This window comes from Amblyraja radiata, chromosome 4, assembly GCF_010909765.2.
Source record: "Amblyraja radiata isolate CabotCenter1 chromosome 4, sAmbRad1.1.pri, whole genome shotgun sequence".
In the NCBI taxonomy this organism is placed as follows: Eukaryota; Metazoa; Chordata; class Chondrichthyes; order Rajiformes; family Rajidae; genus Amblyraja; species Amblyraja radiata.
The window spans coordinates 56141438-56164795 of record NC_045959.1 but is presented as its reverse complement, the minus strand read 5'-3'; the positions used below and the strand labels follow the sequence as shown (position 1 = coordinate 56164795).

The following is a 23358-nucleotide window of genomic DNA, read 5'->3' as shown; positions in this document are numbered from 1 at the left end:
ATCGCGGAAGCTAAGCAGGCTCAGGTCCAGTTAGTTCTTGGATGGGAGATTATTGCACATAGGCTTGGAGTCTGAAGAAGAGACCCCAACCCAAAACTTCTCCGGCACCTTCTGTCTACTCTTGATTTTTCTAGTCTTGAGAGAAAGATTGTTGTTCTGGTAACAGGCAAGCAGATTATAATTGTCCCCCCCCCCACCCCCGGGATAACCCCCGAGATTGCTAGAATCAAAGTCTTTCACAGTGGGAATTGTGAAAGAACTGAGCTCTCCTTCCATTTTGTTGGACAGGTCCATCCTATCGTGCATTTTTGCACTAATTTAATGTAGTTTAGAGATACAGTGGAAACAGGCCCTTTGGCCCACCAATTCCACGCCGATAGCAATAACCGCACACAAGCACCTATCCTACATGCTAGGGACAATTTACAATCTTTGCCAAAGCCAATTAACCTAGAAACCTGTACATCTGTGGAATGCTGAAGGAAACCAGAGCACCCGGAGAACACCCACATGGTCACAGGAGAACGCCCCTAATCTTTTGACATGGGCAGCAATTGATTCCATGGCAATCGAACTTTACTCCAGTGAATGTACCCTTCAGAGCTGGGCCAAACATGTCTGCTACAGGTGGCCCACAGAGTCAAAAAAAAGTCTGCTGAACACAAAAGAGGAGCTTGTGAATTCAAGGTTACCTTCATGACACCATAGATAAAGAAGCCGGTTTCTTAATGGAAAATTACAGAATAGTTAACCCTGTGAACAAGTGTATGTGACTGACCTTGCGTTTATGCTTGCAAAAATGATATAAACACACTGCATGTCTGGATTGACTGCTTCCTTTGTCTGACGAGTATTGCTTGCTTATGGCGAATAAAGTAATTACGGTTTGATAGCCACCCACAGCAGGCACAATCGCAACGTTTAAGAAACATCTAAACAGGTAGGATACATTTTGAGGGATATGGGCCAAACACAGGTAAGTGGGTCTCGTAAAGATGGGGCATGTTAGTCAGTGTGGGCAAATTCCACACTGTATGAATATGGTATCTCATGGGAATTATTCCAACAGCAGGTGGCACAATGGCACAGAAACCCGGGTTCGATCCCGATTATGGGTACTGTCTGGATGGAATTTGTATGTTCCCCTCACAAACTGCGTGGATTTTCTTCGGGTACTAGGGGTTCCTCCCATATTCCAAAGACGTGCAGGTTTATAGGCTAATCGGTGTTAGTGGTAGAGTAGGGTGCGGGGATCGCTGATTGTTGTGGACACAGTGGGCTGCAGGGGCTGTATCTCTAAACTAAACAGAAGTACAGATGAGCATTGGCAGTAATCCAGGTGACTCAACCCCGCGGCCCCGAAACACCAGGTAGGAAGGAAGACAACGTACCTCTCGATTTAGTTTATCACTGTTGGTTTTGATCTCGCCGGTCTTTCCATCAATGGAGAAGAATGAACCAAACCTGGAAGATGGTTCCTGGGACAGAATCCGATAAACCAGCAGAGTATTTATTGTGTTGGGCTCGTCTTTGTCGGTGGCAATCAGGGTTGTCACGGACGTGCCTGAAAATTACAAGCGCAAAGTTATCAAACAGCACGCTGGCAGACCCTTTGGCCCGTCAAATCCAGCACAGTGGCGCAGCTGATAGAGCTGCTGCCGCACAGCGTCAGAGGCGCAGGTACGATCCCGACATCGGGTGCTGTCTGTGCAGAGTTTGCACATTTTCCATGTGACCATGTGGGATTCCTCTATGTGCTCCGGTTTCATCCCACATCAAAGACAGAGGTTTGTACGTTAATTGGCCCTTTGTAAATTGCCCCCAGTGTGTAGGGAGTGGATGAGAACGTGGGAGAATGGAGAACTAGTGTGAACGGTTGATCGATAGTCAGCGTTGACTCGATGGGCCGAAGGGCCTGTTTAGTTTAGTTTAGTTTATTGTCACGTGTAACAAGGAACAGTGAAAAGCTTTTGTTGGGTACTAAACACTCAGCGGAAAGACTATTCATGATTACAATTGAGCCTTCCACAATGTACAGATACATGATACATGGAATAATGTGAACACCAGAGATGCTGCCAGACCCACTGTTACTCCACTGTGTCTAAACCAGTATCTGCTGTTTCTTTCGACACACAACATGAATAACATTTAGTGCAAGATAAAGTCCAGTAAAGTCTGATCAAAGATAGTCGGAGTGCCTCCAATGAGGTAAATAGTGGCTCAGGACAGCTCTCGAGTTGTTGGCTGGATAGTTCAATTGCCCGATAACAGCCGGGAAGAAATTGTCCTCGAATTTGGACAAGTGTGTTTTTACACTTCTGTACCTCTTGCCTGGTGGGAGAGGAGTCATTGGGCTTCCTTGATTCTGCTGGTGGCCTTGCCAAGGCAGCATGGGGCGTCAATGGAGCCAGTGAAGGTTGGTTTGTGTGATGCTCTGAGTCCACAGTTCTCTGCAATTTCTTGTGGTCTTGGATAGAGCAGTTCCCAAACCATGCTGTGATATACCACCATGTTGCCTCTCAAAACTAAACTATTAAGGAGTTTAGGAGGATGAGGGGAAAACCTCATTGAGACTTACTGAATAGTGAAAGCCCGGATAAAGTGGATATTCAATTTAGTTTATCATCACATGCACCAAGGTACAGTGAAAAGCTTTCTTGTTGTGGGCTAGCCAATCAGAAAGACAATACATGATTACAATCAATCCATTTACAGTGAACAGATACACAAGGATATATTTATATTTGAGGGCCATCAAAGAAGTAGATAGTCATTCAGCACTGCTCTCAGGTTGTGATAGAATGATTCAGCTGCCTGATAACAGCTGGGAAGAAACTGTCCCCGAATCTGGAGGCGTGCATTTTCACACTTCTATACTTTTCGCGTGATGAGAGAGGGAGTGGCTAGGGTGTGACACATCCTTGATTATACTGCTGGTCTTGCCAAGGCAGCATAAGTGGAGAAGATGTTTCCACTAGCAGGAGAGGTTAGGTCCCGAAGCCATAGCCTCAGAATAAAAGGACACATCTTCAGAAAGAAGATGAGGAATTTCTTGCCAGGTGGCAAATCCATGAAATTCATTGCCACAGATGGCTGTGGAAGCCAAGTCAATGGATATTCTTAAGGCAGAGATTGACAGATTTTTGATTAGTACGGGTCAGGGGTTATGGGGAGAAGGCTGGAGAACGGGGCTGAGAGGGAAAGATACTGTAGATCAGCCATGATTGAATGGCAGTGTAGACTTAATCAGCCAAATGGCCCAATTCTGCTCTTGAACGCATGAACTTACTAAGCACCTATTTAAGGTAGACAAAAATGCTGGAGAAACTCAGCGGGTGAGGCAGCATCCATGAGCGAAGGAAATAGGCAACATTTCGGGTTGCGACCCTTCTTCAGACTAAGAAGGGTCTTGACCCGAAACGTTGCCATCTCCTTCGCTCCATAGATGCCGCCTCACCCGCTGAGTTTCTCCAGCATTTTTGTCTACCTTCGATTTTCCAGCATCTGCAGTTCCTTCTTAAACAAAGCACCTATTTAAACTCATGCCATTTTATTCTCCTACATCCCCATCATCTCACTCAGTCACATTGTTCTATCAATCAGTCACATCAGATAATTGGGGCAAAAATTAACATATCCTTACCGGCTGCTGAACACTCGGGAAAGTTCACAACAAACTCTTTTTCAGTAAACATTGGGACATTGTCATTAACGTCCATGACTTTAATGGTCAGGTCGAGTAGCCGCTCATGCATAATGCCTCCCTTTCGTATTGCCTTCCCAAACAGCTGTGGAATTAAAAAGCCAAAGTTAGGTTTAATATTTATTCACAAATTGGCAGGCTAGGACTTTATTTCTTGGAACACGGGATGAGAAGAGGTGATCTTATGAAGGTATACAAAATCAGGAATAGATCAGGTAAATGCACAGTAGGGGATTCAAGAACCAGAGGACATAGGTTTAAGGTCAGGGGGAAAAGATTTAATATTTTTGGTTACCCAAACAGTGGTGGGTGTATGGAACAAGCTGCCAGAGGAGGTACCCGAGGCAGGTAGTACTGCAATATTTAAGAAGGATTTAGACGGGTACGTGGATCGGACAGGTTTAGAGGGATTTAGGTCAAACGCAGGTAGGTTTGACTAGTGTAGATGGGGCATGTTGGCCTGTGTGGGCAAGTTGGGCTGAGAGGCCTGCATCCACACTCTATGACTAACTAATCATTTAATGACAGTAAATACCTGGACTTGAGGAAGCATGCTTTAGTTTATTATTGTTGCCTGTACAGAGGTACAGTGAAAGGCTTTTTGTTGCATGCTATCCAGTCAGCAGAAGTCAGCTTTCAGAATATAGTTCAGCTCTCGGAATACTTAGAAAATAACTCTCCAGTGACTTACTTTAAACGACGGAAATTCCTCTCGATCCACAGGCCTCGACACAAAGATTCTCCCAGTGTCACTCTCTACCGAGAACAAGTTGGCTGGATGTTTATCAACTCCTTGACCCGATATATGGTAAGAAATTGTATGACCCTGTTCATCGTCTGACCTTATCTGAAAGAATATAATAGGGTTTCGTGAATTAAAAAAAAATAAAAATCAAACATGCTTCACAGCAAACTACCGTGGATGCAATGAAAGTGAAATATACCTCGTGCTGCATTGGGAAAGGCAGTCAACATAAGTAAAGACTGTCTGAACTACAATCAGACTGAAGAAGGGTTCCGACTCAAATCAATCACCTAGCCATGTTCTCCAGGGATGCTGTCCAACCTGCTGAGTAACTCCAGCACTTGGGATTCTATTCCTTCGGGTGCAAAAGGTTGAGGGGAGATCTTATAGAGAGGTGTACAAAATCATGAGGGGAATAGATTGGATAGACACAGAGTCTCTTGCCCAGAGAGAGAATATAGAACCAGGGTACATAGGTTGAAGCTGAAGTGGGAAACATTTAAGAGGAATCTGAGGGGTAACATTTTCACACAAAGGTTGATGGATGGCTGGAACAAGCTGCCGGAGGAGGAAGTTGAGGCAGGTTTAAGAATTAATTGGACAAGTATATGGATAGGACAGGTTTAGAGGGGTATGGACCAAATGCAGGCAGTTGGGACTAGTGTAGATGGAACATGTTGGTCAGTGTGGGCAAGTTGGGCCGAAGGGCCAGTTTCCATGACACTGTGGGGTATTTTTGTAAACCAAAATCTGCAGTTCCTTGTTTCTACAAGGCAAGACTTGCCCCACTCATTCCTTCTTCTCCCCACTCCCATTGGGCAGAAGATAGAAGCTTGAAAGTGCACACCACCAGAATCAAGATGTAGGAGAGTTTTATACAAAGATTAATGGGTCTTACTTGCAGTAGTACAATAAGTCTGTAAACACAGTACTCAATAGATAGTAAACAAGCATTTATTAAATAACCTAATTTATGCAAAAAATAAAGCCCAAAGATCCGAGTGCAATTAATGCAGTTTGTAATTCGGAGTATACCAGACTCAGGAACAGCTTCTTCCCCTTTGTTATCAAGTTTATGAACAGTCCTTCCACAATTTAGGGTACTGTCCGATTCACCTCTACCCCATTGTGGGGATTAGACTTTGACTCTGGAACTGATGCGCTACAATGCTGAGAACTATATTCTGCATTCTGTATCTTCCCCTTTGCTCCATATATAGCACTGATTTGATCGGATAGCATACAAAAGCAGAGTGGGGCAGCGGGCCATAGACCTACTGCCTCACAGCTCCAGAGACCCAGGTTCAACCCTGACCTCTGATGCTTTATGTGGAATTTGCACGTTCTCTCTGACTGCATGGGTTTCCTCTGGGTGCTCCGGTTTCCTCCCATATCACAATGACTTGTGGGTTTGTAGGTTAATTGGCCACTAAAATTCCCCCAAGCTTTTAGGTATCGTGGGATAACATAGAACTAGCATGAATGGGTGATCGATGACCAGCATGGTCCGCTTCCATTATGTATCGCTCAAACTCCATGTAGATGCAGACACTATGGCAACACTTAAGAAACATTTGGACAGGTACGTGGATAGGACAGGTTTAGAGGGATATGGGCCAAACGCAGGCAAATGAGACTAGTGGAGATGGGACATATTGGCCAGTGTGGGGAAGTTGGGCCAATGGCCCCATTTCCTATTTCTGGAGCACATGAAAAGGTGACCCTTTTTCAGACTCCTCCATCTGATTTACAAGGATCGTACCGAGCTTAAGGATATTTTTCTCTCCTTAAATTAAGATTCATTCAAATAATAGAGAACATTACAACTTACAGTTTGAACATACTTGGGGAAAGGACCAATGGAGTTCTCCGTGAGTTTGAAAGGCATAGGTTGCCAACGCCTCTTCTGCCGGTGCAGTAGAACAGCTCTTCGCTTCCGACCTTGTTCCTGCAACACAGTCTGAAGTACAGAAAACACATTTCAGGTAACATTCTCTCTGTTTGAAGAGGGAGAGATGTTTATACAATGTCCTCCATAACCACAAGAAGCCAACTCAGGACATCTGGTGGTAGTGCATTCAGTTCTTGATTGCTTGCCCATGGAATACCACCGACAGGTCTAACATGCTGCTTAGGTGCGTGGCGACTCATCCCATCAAAGGAACAACTATCCCAGAGATAGATCTTCACAGACAAGGACCTACCACCCCAGGGAGAGATAGATCTTCCCAGAGAAGGCACTGCTATTCCAGAAAGAGTAGATCTGCTCAGAGAAGAACCGACTATCCCAGAGAGAGATCTACAGGAAGACCTACGCTCTCATGGAGAGTAGATGCTAGAGATGGACCTGCCCAGAGAAGGACATGCAACCACTCTACTCTTCTAAACCTCTACCCAGAAATCTTTCAGCATCTCCAAATGTTCTAGTGATATTTTCATTAGTATTTAGAACGTCGAACAGTACAACACAGGAACAGGCAATTCAGCCCACAATGTCTGTGCCAAACATGATGCCAGGACCAATTCTTATCTGCCTTCACATAATCCATATCCCTTAATTTCCATGGGCCTATCCATAATTTTCTTGAATGCCACTGTCATCTGCCTCCGCCTCCACCACCCATGGCAGAGGGTTCCAGCCACTTACCATCCTGTTGTATAAAAAATAAAACATGCCCTGCACATCTCCTTTAAACTTTGCCCCTTTCACCCAAGAACTACACCAAGAACTAATTGTTATTTCCATCCTGGGATATATCTAACACTATTTCAGCTTGTTTATAATGCCGAGAATTATATTCTGCACTCTGTATCTTCTCCTTTGCTCTACCTATTGTACTGGAGATTGACTTGATCGGATTTATGTATAGTATTATCTGATCGCATGCAAGACAAAACTTTTCACTGTACCTCAGTGCACGCGACAATAATAAGCCCAAACCTGCCCACCATATAATAACAAATCAATGTTGGTGAATCACAGGCTGGTAATAATTAATTTTACTGCTGCAGCCCCGAGTCAGTCAAGGGCCACATCTCTATACGACATGGGATCAAATCATTGTCGGCTCTCAGATCAACGATAGTTTAGTGTCGCACATATCTAGGTGCAGTGAAATGCTTTGTTGCACATACAGCCCGGTAAAACCATACGGCAGACCTCACCTAGGCAGTACACAAGTGTCGCACCATTTTGGCGCCAACAAAGATACAAGAGTCTACCTAACATTCCTATCCACTGCCTGCTGCCGCATGTGCCAACTAACCCCCTCCCCCCCCCCCCCGCCAACCTTTGGCCACCGCACCCGCTTGGTCCCCTCTTCATTCTCGGGAGCACCCCAACTCGGGAGCATCCCTCATGGTAGCCCTCCTCACTCTGGCAGCTCACTCCTCCCACTCCGATGCCCACACCCCTCCCCTCTCAGACCAGATACCCCACCACCACCACCGCTCTGAAGGAATGGGTAATATTCAATTCCCTTTAGTTCCAGAGAGATCAATCAAGGTTAGTCAAAGAGCATGGAAACAGGCCCTTCAGCCCACCAAATAAGTGTCAACCAGCAATCACCCTGTACACTAATATTATCCTACACACTAGGGACAATTTACAAATTACAGAAGCCCATGCGGTCAAAGGGAGAATGTACAAACTCCTTACATACTGCACCTGTAGTTAGCATCGAACCAGGTATCTCTCTCCCTCCCCCAGCCAATAGCATCAGCTTCTCATTTTCACCCAACAAAAGCTAACAATGGCCTGTTGCCTTTATCATTGTTACTTTTTTTACATATTTCATTCAATGTTCTTTATCTCTCCACATCATGGTCTATATCTCTTGTTTCCCTTATCCCTAACCAGTCTGAAGAAGGGTCTTGACCTGAAACGTCACCCACCCCTTCTCTCCAGAGATGCTGCCTGAGTTACTCCAGCTTTTTGTGTCTATCTTCGGTTTAAACTCAGCATCTGCAGTTCCTTCCTAAGCATTCGGGTAAACCTCTTCTGCACTTTCTCATTATTTTGCAATAATGTCAGGAAACAAAATCATTTAATCTTGCTTCAAGTTAAATGATAGGGAGAGGGACATCAGGGACAACATTTTCCGCTATTTAATTATAAACATTGAGTATCTGGAATGAGCTGCCAGAGGAAGCTATAGAAGCGGATACAGAAGGTTAAAAGTGCACACCACCAGACTCAGGAACAGCTTCTATCCCTCTGTTATCAGGTTTCTGAACAGTACTTCCATAAGCTGGGGTCATGTTCGATTCCCCTCTACCCCATTGTGGACATTGGACTGTCTACGGAACGGTGGTGGCTCGGTGACATAGTGGTAAAGTTGCTGCCGTGCCGTGCCAGAGAGCCATGTCGATTCTGACTACGGGTGCTGCCTGTGTGTGGTCTGTACGTTCTCCCTGTGACTGCATGGGTTTTCCCAGCTGTTCCAGTTTCCTCCCACATAGAGATTTGTAGGTTCATTGGCTTGGTAAAAATTTCTCCAAAGCATCCAATACTTCCTGTAAAGGGGCAACGAGAACTGAACTATGTACTCCATGTGGAGCCTACCCAATGTCCGGTAAAGCCACTGGCTTGACGGAATGATTTCCCGACACATTATTTACCTCATTTACCCACATGGGGGAGGGATTGACAAATTTGGAGTATAAAGATGGAGTTGAAGGGGAAGTGGCTACAGGAAAAATTACAAAAGATTCTCGAATTAATGGGAAGGAAAGCTCGAGAAGGGACAGAGTAAGGTCATGGCCAATGCGAGTAATGCAAGGGGGGGGAAGTGAATATGGAGGTCAAAGTGCTGTATATGAATAAGGAATAAAGTGGACGAGCTTGAGGTTCAGTTAGAAACTGGCAAGTATGATGTTGTGGGAATTACTGAGACATGGCTGCAAGAGGGCCAGGGCTGGGAACTGAATATTCATCGGTATACCTCCTTCAAAAAGTCAGGCAGGTGGGCAGAGGGGGTGGGGTTGTCCTGTTGGTGAGGAATGAAATTCAGTCGCTTGCAAGGTGTGACATTGAAACAGGAGATGTGGAGTCAATATGGATAGAACTAAGGAATTGCAAGGGTAAAAATACCCTAATGGGACTAATCTACAGGCCCCCAAACAGTAGTCTGGACATAGGATGCAAGTTGAATCAGGAGTTAAATTTGGCATGTTTTGGATGAAGGGATCAATGATTTGGATGACGGGATTCAAAGTAACATTAGCAAATTTGCAGATGACACAAAGCTGGGTTGCAGTGTGAACTGTGAGGAGGATGCTATGAGAATGCAGGGTGACTTGGATAGGTTGGAGGAGAGGGCAGATGAAGTTTAATGCGGATAAATGTGAGGATATCCACTTTGGTAGCAAAAACAGGAAGGCAGATTCTAAATAAATGGTGTCAAGTTGGGAAATGGGGAAGTACAATGGGATCTGGGGATCCTTGTTCATCAGTCTATGAAAGTAAGCATGCAGGTACAGCTGGCAGTGAATAAAGCGAATGGCAAGTTGGCCTTTATAACAAGAGGAATCGAATATAGGAGCAAAGAGGTCCTTCTGCAGCTGTACAGAGCCCTAGTGAGACCACACCTGGAGTATTGTGTGCAGTTTTGGTCCCCTAATTTGAGGAAGGACATTCTTGCTATTGAGGGAGTGCAGCGTAGGTATACAAGGTTAATTCCTGGGATGGTGGGACTGTCATATGCTGAGAGAATGGAGCGGCTGGGCTTTTACACTTGGAGTTTAGAAGGACAAGAGGGGATCTCATTGAAACATATAAGATTGTTAAGGGTTTGGACACGCGAGAGGCAGGAAACACGTTCCTGATGTTGAGGGTGTTCAGGACCAGGGGCCAAAGTTTAAGAATAAGGAGTAAGCCATTTAGAACAGAGACGAGGAAACACTTTTTTCCCCCCAGAGAGTGGTTATTCTGTGGAATTCTCTGCCTCAGAGGGTGGTGGAGGCAGGTTTTCTGGATAGCGGAGTCAGGGGATATGGGGAGAAGGCAGGAACGGGGTACTGATTGGGGATGATCAGCCATGATCACATTGAATGGCGGTGCTGGCTCGACGGGCCGAATGGCCTACTCCTGCACCTATTGTCTATTGTCTATCTTTGCCCTCTCACTAAATCTATCCATATCCTTCTGTAGCCTTTTTGTAGCATCACTGGAGTCATAGAAACACAGAGCAGTACAGGGATAGGAATTGTACCAAATGACAGCAGGTGGGACTAATGTTGACGGGGCAGCTTGAGCTAGTTGGGCCAAAGGGCCTGTTTGCATGCTATATGACTCTGAGTGCATTTGGTGTTGGTTACCAACCTTAAGTTTGGCTGCGAATAGTAGGCGAACGTGAATTTTCGATGGGTCCTGGGTCACAGAATCTTCGAGGTAGATGTCAAAGGTAATTTGATCAGCGGTAGCATTGAAGCCACTAACGGCGTACAAAACACCAGACTTCATGACGAAACGTGCATCAGAGGAACCGATCTGCAATGTCCCCTGTTGGCAGCCATCCAAATCCACTGAAGACAAGTAAAAGAGCAGGTCAGTAAAAGCAGACACTCCAAACACTAACACTCTGCCAAGTATACTGAACCGCAACTCGCATAGAAATGAATTAGGCTTAGATTTATCATTGTGTACCGAGGTACAGTGAAAAGCATTGTTTTGCATGCTATCCAAACAAAGCACATTCGCCTTTTATTGAATTTAGTTTAGTCATGTGTACTGAGGTACAGTGAAAAGCTTGTGTTGCGTGTGAACCAGTCAGCAGAAAGATAGCATGATACGATTGAACTATCCAACTACTGCACAGAAACAGGCCCTTCGACCCACCAGGTCCGCGCCAACCAGCGATCCCCGCACATTAACACAACCTTACACACACTAGGGACAATTTACAATTTATACTAAGCGAATTAACCTACAAACATGCAAGTCTTGAGTGTGGGAGGAAACCAGGGCACCCGGAGAAAACCCACACGGTCACAGGGAGAACGTACAAACTCCGTACAGACAGCACCCGTGAATGGGATTGAACCCAGGTCTCTGGTGCGGAAAGGCAGCAGCTCTACAACTACGCTGTGCTGCCCCATATACCATGCATAAATACAAGCAGTTCAAACTCTAGCATAATATAGGTAGAGCAAAGGGGAAGATACAGAGCGTAGAGTGAATATACTCAGCAGAGTACTATATTCTCTGCAAAATGGGGGAAGCGGAAACTAGTGGCATTGCTGAAGCTTTTAGATGGAATACGGCGGGATGGCGGGAAATGGATAATATGCTGGTAGATGAGGTTAGTTTATTCTGGTATTATGTTCGTCACGGACATGGTGGGCCAAAGGGCTTGTTCTTGTGCTGTACTGTTCTATGTCCCTTGTCCTAATTGAACAGGCCTAAGTAGCCTAGCTTAGAATGAGGCGACACTGTGATGCAATGGTAAAGTTGCTGCCTTGCAGAGTTAGAGACCCAGGTTCGATGCTGAGCTCAGGTGCTGCCTGTATACATTCCCTATGTGACCGTGGGTGTTCTCCTGGTGCTCCGGTTTCTTCCCACACTCCAAAGACGTGCAGGTTGAGATTAATTGGCTTCTGTAAATTGTGTGTTGGATCGAACTCATGCTCGCCTTGGATTCAGTGGGCCGAAGGGCCTGCATCCACACTGTATCTCTAAACTAAACATTCACAAAGTGCTGGCGTAACCCAGCGGTTCAGGCAGCATCTTTGTCACGATAGAAACATGGTAGCTGTCTATCATGCCACTGATAGACAGCCACCATCTATCAGTGGTGGGGCCTGCTGTATGATTTTACTGGGTTGTATGCAAAAACAATGCCACTGTACCTCTGTTCATGTGACAATAGATTATCGTTCAATAAAGTATCAGTGAATTCATTGAGCATCTCTGGAGAAAATGGATATGGGTGACGTTTCGGGTTGGGACCCATGCAAAAAATTTTTTTTTTTTTTAAATTAAATAAATAAAAATCACCTATACATTTACCCCAGACATGCTGCATGACCCGCTGAGTTACTCCAGCATTTTGTGTCCATCTTTGGTATAAACCAGCATCTGCCGTTCTTTGTTCCTACTTTTTTTTTCTCTCAGGTTTACTTTCAAAAACACTCTCAGAAAAGAATTCCAACCCAACCCACTTCTCCATTTCACGGCAAATCTTGATGTGTGCAAACCTGCAGAGAGGATTGGACAAACTACTGGCAACATTCCAGGATAATGATCGTAGATATTTATTTTTGTCCGGACTGCCAAGAGTTTAGGATAGAGATACAGCATGGAAACAGGCTATTAGGCCCACCATGTACACACTGACCAGCAATCACCCAAGTTTAGAAGGATCAGGCTCGAACTCATTGAAAGAATGAGCAGTGAAATGCCTGGATAGAGTGGATGTGGAGAGGATGTCCCACTTGCGGGAGATTCTAGAACCAGAGGGCACAGCCTCATAATGAAAGGACGCACCTTTACAAAGGAGATGAGGATGAATTTCTTTAGTCAGAAGGTGGTGAATCTGGAATTCATTACCACAGACGGCTGTGAAGTACATCAATGGTTATTTTTAAGGCGGAGATTGATAGATACTTGATTACAAAGGGTGTCAGGAATCATGGGGAGAAATCAGGAGAATGGGATTGAAAGGGAAATTTAGATCAGGCATGATTGAATGAGGTAGACTTGATGGGCCAAAATCTGCTGCTGTAACTTCTGAACCTGCATGTCTTTGGGATGTGGGAGGAAACCGGAGCACCCGGAGAAAACCCACACACTCACAGGGAGAATTTACAAACGGCACGTGCAGTCAGGATCGAACCCGGGACTCTGTTGCTATAAGGCAGCAACATTACCGCCGTGCCACTGTGCTGCCCTCAATGTTCATAATAAAATAGAATTTTACATAAATGGTTGGTACAGGGGCAAAATGAGAAGGAAAATATTCATCCAGAGGCTAGTGAATCCTTGGAATTCTCAGACCTAGAGGATTGTGGAATCTCAGTTAAGGGGCTGTCCCACTGTAGGAGCTGATTTAAGAGTTGTCCCGAGTTTACCCTGATCCGAACTCGGAGAATTACGGTAATAACCGCTTGTAGGTACTCAGGGCTCTCGTGGATATTTTTCACGAGTCTTCGCGAGCTTACCGCGTTTCCCCGAGTACCTGCCGTTAGCGTTACCAGCGGCTAAGAGACGTCCCGAACTCCGACGTACCCGCTACATACATTCTACGTGCTTACCACGAGTTTTTTTTAACTCTGGAGAGCTCTTGAATTACCTTGTACAGTGGGACAGGCCCTTTACTAGTTCAGGTTTAGATTTAATTTGCCATTGACTCCAGCATTTTGTGTCCTTTCGCGTACTAACCTGCAACTGCAGTTCTCTACAATTCCAGAATGGACAAGATGTGAACATTCACCAACCAATCCACCTTTAAAAGTAGAGGTAAATTACCTTTCGAAATCAGCTGTCCTGCTGTAATTGTACGACTCTCTAAAACCACCTCCAAAGAATTGTTGAAACATGCGTCTTCAAGTCGTGCAAACACCTAAAATTGTAACAGATAGTTTTAGTTCCACAAATAAACTAATAACTAGCAGAAATAAAACTTGTAAATAATGTACAAGCGCAGCGTTCTAGCATACTATTTTGCAATAATGTCAGGAAAAAAAATCATTTAATCTTGCTTCAAGTTAAATGATAGGGAGAGCGACATCAGGGACAACATTTTCCGCTATTTAATTATAAACATTGAGTATCTGGAATGAGCTGCCAGAGGAAGCTATAGAAGCGGATACAGAAGGTTAAAAGTGCACACCACCAGACTCAGGAACAGCTTCTATCCCTCTTATCAGGTTTCTGAACAGTACTTCCATAAGCTGGGGTCATGTTCAATTCCCCTCTACCCCATTGTGGACATTGGACTGTCTACGGAACGGTGGTGGCTCGGTGACATAGTGGTAAAGTTGCTGCCGTGCCGTGCCAGAGAGCCATGTCGATTCTGACTACGGGTGCTGCCTGTGTGTGGTCTGTACGTTCTCCCTGTGACTGCATGGGTTTTCCCAGCTGTTCCAGTTTCCTCCCACATAGAGATTTGTAGGTTAATTGGCTTGGTAAAAATTGTAAATTGTCCCTGGTGTGTAGGCTAGTGTACGGGGATTGCCAGTCGGCATGGACTAGATGGGCAGAAGAGTCCGTTTCCATGCTCTATCTATAAAGTAAATATAACTAAACTAAATTCATTTTCTAAGTACATGTTGTACAGTAGAAATACAAATGGCATTCAATCCTCTGCGCAAGCATAATATATCAAGTAGGCCAAACGAATAAATAAAAGCAAAGTGTGGGAGTAACTCAGTGTGGCAGGCAGCATCACTGGAGAACATGGATAGGTGCTGTTTCGGGTTAGGAACCCTTCAGGCTGATTGCAGGGGTGGCCAGGAAGAAAGCAAGAAGAGAGGCGTGGCAGAACAGATGTAGAACTGTTCTAAGCATCTTTTTTAGTTGAGTTTATTATGTGTATCAAGGTACAGGGAAAAGCTATTGTTGCGTGTTAGCCAGTCTGCAAAAAGACAATACATGATTACAATCGAGCTGTCCACAGTGTACTGATACATGATAAAAGGAACAATGATTAGTGCACAGTAAATTGCAGTAAAGTCCAATTGAAGATATTTTGAGGGTCTCCAGTGAGGTAGATAGTAGCTCAAGACTGCTCTCTAGTTGTTGGTAGGATGGTTTAGTTGCCTGATAACAGCTGGAAATAAACTGTTCATGAATCCGGAGGTGTGTGTTTTGACACTTTTGTGCCTCTTGCCCGATGAGAGGGGAGAAGAAGGAGTGACCGGGGTTAGACTGGTCCTCAATTGTGCTGGTGGCCTTGCTGAGGCAGCGTGAAGTGTAGATGGAGTCAATGGAAGGGAGGCTGGTTTGTGTGATGGTCTGGGGTGCGACCACAATTCTATGCAATGACTTGCGGTCTTGGATGGAGCTGTTGCCAAACCGTGCTGTGATGCATCCCGATAAAATGCTTAAATGCTTTCTGCCTTTCAAAAACATGCGCGCCTGTGTCCACAGAACTTTGCAGCGCCGCAGTCTTAGCTCTGAGCGAAGCTGTCCTGCCCCTTTAACCAGCAACACCCATACACTAGCACTCTCCTACACACTGGGGAAAATGTACAACTTTTAATCAAAGCCAATTAACCTACAAACCTGTACGTCTTTGGAAATGTGGGAGGAAACCAGGGCACCCGGAAAAACCCCAGACGGTCCCAGGGAGAACTTACAAACTCCGTACAGACAGCGCCCGCAGTATGTGACGAATAAATTTGACTTCGGATCAAACCCAGGTCTCTGGCGCTGTGGGGCAGCAACTACACTGCCATGCCGCCCCAGAAGCTTTTAGAAAGGCACATGGACATGCAGCGAATAGAATGATAGGAATCTCCTACTGGTAGATCAGTTTAGCTTGGCATCATGTACGGCACAAACATTATGGGCTGAAGGGCACATTCCTGTGCTATACTGTTCTACCTTCAACTAAGAGCTACTATGCATTGCATATTTTGCTTTAGCTACAGATTTGGGATTTTGTTTTGGAAAGGGATATGGTTATTGATTAATTGAATTTGTGAATATTATATTTATCTGCAATTATGCTTATAGACATGTTAAGCTGTTACAAGTAAGAATTTCCTTGTTCCTTTGCGTAATTTATGACAATTAAACACTCTTGAGCCTTGACAAAGCATCATAACTAAGTTAATTTTTAAAACGTTTGACTACTTGACTGGGTGGCACGGTGGCACAGCGGTAGAGTTTCTGCCTCAGTGCCGGAAACCCAGGCTCAATCCTGACTACGGGGACTGTCGGTATAGAGTTTGTATATTCTCCCAGTGACTGCGTGGGTTTTCTCCTGGTGCTCTAGTTTCCTCCCACATCCCAAAGACTTGCTGGTCTGTAGGTTAATTGGCTCCCTGTAAAATTGTCCCTTGTGTGTAGGTAGTGGATGAGAAAGTGGGATAACATAGAACTAGAGTGAACAGGTGATCAATGATTGGCATAGACACGGTGGACTGAAGGGCCTTTTTCCATGTTGTATCTCTAAACTAAACACCTGCTATAGGGTAGCACGGCATCAGTGTTGCTGCCTTACTGCGCCAGAGAATAGGTCCCAACACCAGGTGTCAGGGGGTTATGGGGAGAAGGCAGGAGATGGGGTTAAGAGGGAAAGATAGATCAACCATGATTGAATGACAGAGCAGACAATGGGCCAAATGGCCTGATCCTGCTCCAATCACTTATGAAGACCCAGGTTCTATCTTGACTACGAGTGCTGTCTGTACATAGTTTGTACATCCCCATGTGACTGCATGGGTTTTCTCCGGGTGCTCCGGTTTCCTCTCACATTCCAAAGACATGCAGAATTGTAGCTTAATTGGCTTCTGTAAATTGTCCTGAGTGTATGATAGAACTAGTGGACAGGTGATCGTTGATCAGCATGGACTCGTTGGGCCATAGGTCAAAACATCTTTCAACCCTCTATCTCTAAAGTAAAACTAAACTATAACTCAACACAGAGAACATGTGGGGAAGTTTCATGTAGCAAATAAATATAGATATAGATATAGATAGATATAGATAATTAGAACTAATTGCAACATATATATATATGTTGCATATATATATAGGAAGTGCAGATGCTGGTTGACAAAAAAATGCACAAAGTGCTGGAGTAATTCAGTGGGTCAGTCACCACCCATAGAGAACATGGATAGGTGACGTTTCCGGTCGGGACCCTTCTTATGATTAAACATTGTTTGGAAAACACATTAATCTACTCCCACAACCAAGTCAACAAATTCAAACTGAATTTTTAAGAACATTTATAGCTGATAAAAATAAAGGTTCGTTATTTGCAGTGTTTAAACAAAAAGATTGAAATGTAATCAAATAATATTAACTAAAGGTAGGTATGTTGCAAAGCCTACCTGAAGCGTCGGTGAAAATCTGCCGTTGCAGGTGTGCGCGATTTTGGCGCCGTTTAGAGGGGGCGGGTTTAAAACGCAATTTTCTCTAAGCTGTTCCAATCGAAAATATTCAGCCTAGTTAATTATTAACGAAAAATCGCTGAAAGACCCCGTCGCAAAAGCTATTATTAGGTTTAAAGGCCTTGAATAATAGTTATAGTAGTTTAAAAATCAATGTCTAAACCCGCGACCGCCAGCAACCGCAGGGTCTCATAAAGCAAACCACAGAAGGATGGCTGTATATTTTTACATTAAAAAGGGCTTCTAAAGATCCCTTTATACAAAGTTTAATATTGCGAGTAGCTCATTTTGGGCCCATTATATCCCGCAGTATTTTTCTGGGCATTTGGGGCACAAATCTACCGCAATGTGAACGTTCTAAACCAGCGCGTTCCACAGGGACCCACTAGAAAGCTGATTTAAATGGACATTTATTTACAGCAATTAAACACTAAATTCCTTCCATTTGGCCTATAAATTAATGTAAATTAGATTTTAAAATCATGTTTTATTGTGAATTATTTGTGAATATTATTTGGACATTTAGGCTATTTAAAAATGTTAATCATTTATTAAGAAATGGATAGATGTTTAGATCTAGTAATTGAAGTCTGAAATTAGCTACAATTAGGTAACTAACTAATTATATGCTTTAATTTCAGGTCATCCAAGTAAGATTATTTTATATTTGTTTCAGAATGCTTCAATCTATGATAACTGAAAATTTCATTCAGTTCTCTTAATTTTTAAGAAAGTTATGGGCTTTTGACTGTTCACGATCACAGCTTTTTTGTTATGTCCATAGAAAATCAATAGAGAACAAGATGCTCATTTCCCAGTATGAAAATGGCCATAACTTTTTAAATACTTGAGATATGAAAGTGAATTAGGTGTCAAATTAAACTTATTTTTATGCTTTATCTGATGGGATAAATTACAGACTTGATTTTTTAAATCTCAAAATTTTGTAACATTGCTACTAAAGGCAATGGTAAATTAAAATGGGATGCGGATTATGAAACAAATAAAATTGTTCAACTACACAATTGTACAGCACAGGCTCTTCAGCCCACAATGTCCATGCCAAACATGATGCCAAGATATACTAATCCCATCTGCCTGCACGTGATCCATACCCGACCATACCCATAGATCAGTACAGCACAGGAACAGGCCCTTCAGCCAACAACATCCAACAACAACATGGCGCCAAGTTAAATGAATCTCCTCTGCCTGCCCCTGATCCATACCCCTCAATCTCTGCATGTCCATGTGCCCATCTGAAAAACTCCTAAACGCCACATTCACATCTGCCTCCGCCACCACCTCTGACAGTGCGTTCCAGATACCCACCACTCTCTCTGTAAAAATACATGCCCCGCACATCTCATTTCAACTTTGGCCCCATCACCTTAAACCTATGCCTTTGGTCAGTACAAATTTCCCCAATCCATACCAAGTCATCCTTCAATTTTTGTTTTTCTAAAAGACTCATCAAGACTGAGTGATAAAACATGGAAAAGGCCCTTTGGCCTAACTTGCCCACACCAGACAAAAGTCCCAGTTACATTAGTCCCACCTGCCTGCGTTTGGTCCATATCCGTCCAAAACCAACCTATCCATGTACTTGTCTAAATGTTTCTGAAACATTGGGAAAGTCTCAGCCTCAACTACCTCCTCTGGCAGTTTGTTCCATACACCCACCACCCTTTGTGTGAAAACATTACCCCTCAGATTTCTATTAAATCTTTTCCCCTTCACTTTAAACCCATGTCCTCAATTCCCATACTATGGGTAAGAGACACTGTGCATATACCCGATCTATTCCTCTTGTGATTTTATACACATGTTCGTTAACATTTCCATTGAGGCAATAGACTAACAATATTTACATTTCAGGACTTTTTAAAAAGTATTCAGATATAGAAACGTTTCACACCCTAGATGAGGCCACAGTTGAAATGCAGAAGAGGTTGAACACTGAGACAAGATACAGAAAGAACAGTTTAACAAGTCAAAACAAAGTTTGTTTAAAATTTTGGCAGTGTAAGAAGCATTTTTCACCCTGGATATAAATCAAATGCCAAAACAAAACATCCCTGCATCAAACCTCTGATCCACACTTACACTTCAATGTAGAGGACATTAAATCACAGGAAAACTCACGAGTGAGGTTTACAAAGAAAGTAAACTTCAACGCGCTTGTTTTTTAAGCAGAAATGTGAACAGCTTTCAGGGAATTTCCCGAGAGTGTCGACGGAGCCTGCGGTCGATGGAACCCTCGGCATGGGCTTGGGTCGGCGCGCAAAGGTGTCAGGAGGGGACTCATTGGTAATCGTGGAGGAGGTCGGCACAGCATCGCTGAGGGCGCCGGACAGGGTCGCCGGTCTTTTAGGGTGCCGACGGTCGAGGACAGCCCACGTAGGGGTCGGGGAACCCACCGCCGGGAACAAAAGAGGGCCCGGAGTGACGGGGACCGCCGTGAAAGGGGGGGAAGAGATCAAGGATGGACCTGGTGCAGGATACTTTGTAACTTTGTCAGCGCCCTTCATGTGGCAACTATTTGCACACCATGGGTATGCAAGCAAAGAATTTCACTATGACTTGTCACATGTGATAGTAAAACATTCAGTTCAATTACACTGGAATGAGCTGCCAGAGGAGGTAGCTGAGGCTGGGATTATTGCAATATTCAAGAAACATTTAGATGGGTACATGAATAGGACAGGTCTAGAGGGATATGGGCCAAGCGCTGGCAGGTGGGACTAGTGTAGAAGGGTCGGTGTGGGTAAGTTGGGCCAATGGGCATGTTTTCATGACTGATCTCAAGTTCCGAAAACATGTTGGGATATAGAGCAGAATGGATTGTACAAATATTAACTGCAAGACAGCTTAATGAGTAACTTTATCACGCCATGGAATGAATTTTGCAACATACCCCTGTGAAACGTGATCTTTGCTTAAAGGAATGTTCAAAACAATCATATAATTGCACCTTTAATGTAAGGGGGGGGGGGGGGGGGGGGGGGGGGGGAGGGCGAGGGCTCCCTAACCTAACAGTAGAAACTAGAAACAAGAAGCTATAGAGGCTGGTTAATACATAAAAGGACACAAGGTACTGGACTAACTCAGCGGGTCAAGCAGCATCCCTGGTGAACATGGGTAGATGTTTTGAGCGGAGATTCTTCTTCAGAAGATAATCGTAAATTAGAAGGTAATAGTTTTAAAGAAAACGCTAACTGCTGTTTGATGCAACTATTTTACCCAGGATAGGAAAATCAAGAGCCAGAAGACATATGTTTAAAGGCAAGAGGGGAAAAGATTTAATAGGAACGCGAGGGGCAACATTTGCCACACAGAGGATGATGGGTGTATGTAACAAGCTGCTCGATGAGGCAGGTACTGCAATAACTTTTAAAGAGTTGGATAGGTACATGAATAGGAAAGTATTGGAGGGATATGGGCCAAACACAGGCATATGGGACTAGTGGAGACGGGGCATCTTGGTCGGCATGGACGAGCGGGGCCGAAGGGCCTGCCCCTGCTGTATGACAATTAAATTAGGCATCTCAACAGCATTGAATCGTCATTATCATATTTTAATAAACAAGTATGTTTTGCAACATACGAGGAATTTCATTTGCCATACAGCCATACCAATAAAAAGCAACAGAAAACACAAAATACATTTTAACATGAACATCCACCACAGTGACTCCACATTCCTCACTGTGATGAAAGGCGAAAAAAAGTAAAAATGTGCAAATAAAAAGACACGAACTCCTAACTCAGCGGGCCAGGCAGCGTCTGATTAGACGAGTTACTCCAACACTTTGTTTGTAAACCAGCATCTACAGTTCCTTGCTTCTACCTTTTGGAGCAAATATCCGTCTCTGTTTAAGAAATTGCTGTTCGGTGTTCGTTCCCGAAGAAGGAACCACATCTCACACAAGGTGCGGGTGTAACAGAGAGAGAGAGAGAGGGAGGTTGTGAGGGAGGGGTGTTCAGTCTTACCAGAAGCAGCGAGGCAAGGGCAGCGATCCGCCCGGCGTGTCCACACATCGTTCCCCGAGTTCCGCGGCGATGCTAGAGGCTCTCCGTTCTCCTGCAGCCGGTCTAGAGAACAGCGTGTAAACTTGCCCCTTGCTGTGTGCGTGAAAACAAAACTCGCTTGCAAAGTCTCTGAGAGTGGATTCTGTGCACACAAAAAACAATGCCTGTAAAAGTCTCAGAGTGTGCAAAGTTTGGAGATGAGAGAGAGATGTGGAAAGAGCGTGCCCAGCCTCGGGTTACAACAGCTTTCTGCTCACGCTGTTCCGCAGACAATTCCCCAAGACTTCTGCACTGCCCGGTACCACCGCAGTCTCTGAGTTTCAAAGTATATTCCACCCAAGACAGCCCAGTTCTATACACCCTTTCATGGCGCGACGCCACACCTCCCCTCCCCGCCCCACTCAAAGTCACGCTTCCCCGCCCTGTAATCGATTCACCTGGGCCCAACGTCACACCTCCCCGCCCTGGAATAGACTCACCTGGAGTTGCATTATAGCTCAGCCCCACCTGCACCAGGCCCCACCCCCTGACACTCACCTGCACTACGCCCCACCCCCTGACACTCACCTGCACCAGGCCCCACCCCCTGACACTCACCTGCACTACGCCCCACCCCCTGACACTCACCTGCACTAGGCCCCACCCCCTGACACTCACCTGCACTAGGCCCCACCCCCCGACACTCACCTGCACTAGGCCCCACCCCCTGACACTCACCTGCACTACGCCCCACCCCCTGACACTCACCTGCACTATGCCCCACCCCCTGACACTCACCTGCACTAGGCCCCACCCCCTGACACTCACCTGCACTATGCCCCACCCCCTGACACTCACCTGCACTAGGCCCCACCCCCTGACACTCACCTGCACTAGGCCCCACCCCCTGACACTCACCTGCACTAGGCCCCACCCCCTGACACTCACCTGCACTAGGCCCCACCCCCTGACACTCACCTGTCCCAGACTCATAAATTCATCAATTATAGCAGCAGAATTAGGCCATTCAGGTCTACTATGCCATTCAATCATGACTGATCTATCTCTCCTTCCTGACCCTATTCTCTTGTCTTTTCACCATAACCACTAACGCCCGAGCCTATCTATCTCTGCTTTAAAAAATATCTATTGAATTGGCCTCCAAATCCTCCTGTGGCAATAAATTCCTTGATCAATTTGCTGGCTTTACCTTGCACTAAACATTATTCCCTTATCGTGTATCTATACACTGTAAATGGCTCAATTGTAATCATGTATTGTCTTTCTGCTGACTGGAGAGCATGCAACAAAGATTTTCAGTGTTCCTTGGTACACGTGACAATAAAGTAAAATAAATGCATTGCACCCTCCTCTCTCTCACCTTTACCTCTCACAAGCCCCACCCCCAGACACTTACCTGGATCAAGCTCCACCTCCTCACCCTTACCTGCCTGCACCCCTCTCACCCTCACCTGTCCACACCCCACCCCTTCTCACCTCTACCCATCTGGACCCCACCTATATCTCAGAGAAGGGTCCTGACTGAAAACATTGACCTCCACCCCCCCATCACCACCACCCCCCACCCCCTTCCCCCCTTCCCCCCCTTCCCCCCCTTCCCCCTTCCCCCTTCCCCCTTTCCCCCTCCCCCTTTCCCCCCTCCCCCTTTCCCCCCTCCCCCCTTTCCCCCCTTCCCCTTCCCCTTCCCCCACCTTTTCCCCCCTTTCCCCCCCCCCCGTAAGTACTGCTTGACCCGCTGAGTTCTTGTAGCTGTTTATTGTTTTCCCCCACGTCCTACCTCAGCTGGGCCTCTCTCGCGTAAGCCACACTTACC

General features: G+C 45.1%; 1 protein-coding gene across 2 annotated transcripts in view; it reads right to left on the bottom strand.

Moving 5' to 3' along the window:
• LOC116972129 (desmocollin-3-like) overlaps positions 1–21901 on the bottom strand; it is a 33095-nt gene extending 11194 nt beyond the window's left edge. The window contains exons 1-7 of one of the 2 annotated variants that reach the window (XM_033019487.1): positions 21507–21901; positions 13918–14011; positions 10774–10976; positions 6283–6399; positions 4398–4553; positions 3643–3791; positions 1392–1560 (exon numbers count right to left, since the gene is read on the bottom strand). In XM_033019487.1, coding sequence (XP_032875378.1) covers positions 1392–1560; positions 3643–3791; positions 4398–4553; positions 6283–6399; positions 10774–10976; positions 13918–14011; positions 21507–21554 — 936 coding nt within the window. In that variant the 5' untranslated portion in view covers positions 21555–21901. Of the gene's footprint in view, positions 1–1391; positions 1565–3642; positions 3792–4397; positions 4554–6282; positions 6400–10773; positions 10977–13917; positions 14012–21506 lie in introns of both variants that reach the window. The other variant, XM_033019488.1, reaches the window with a different exon arrangement.
• Between the last annotated feature and the right edge of the window lie 1457 nt (positions 21902–23358).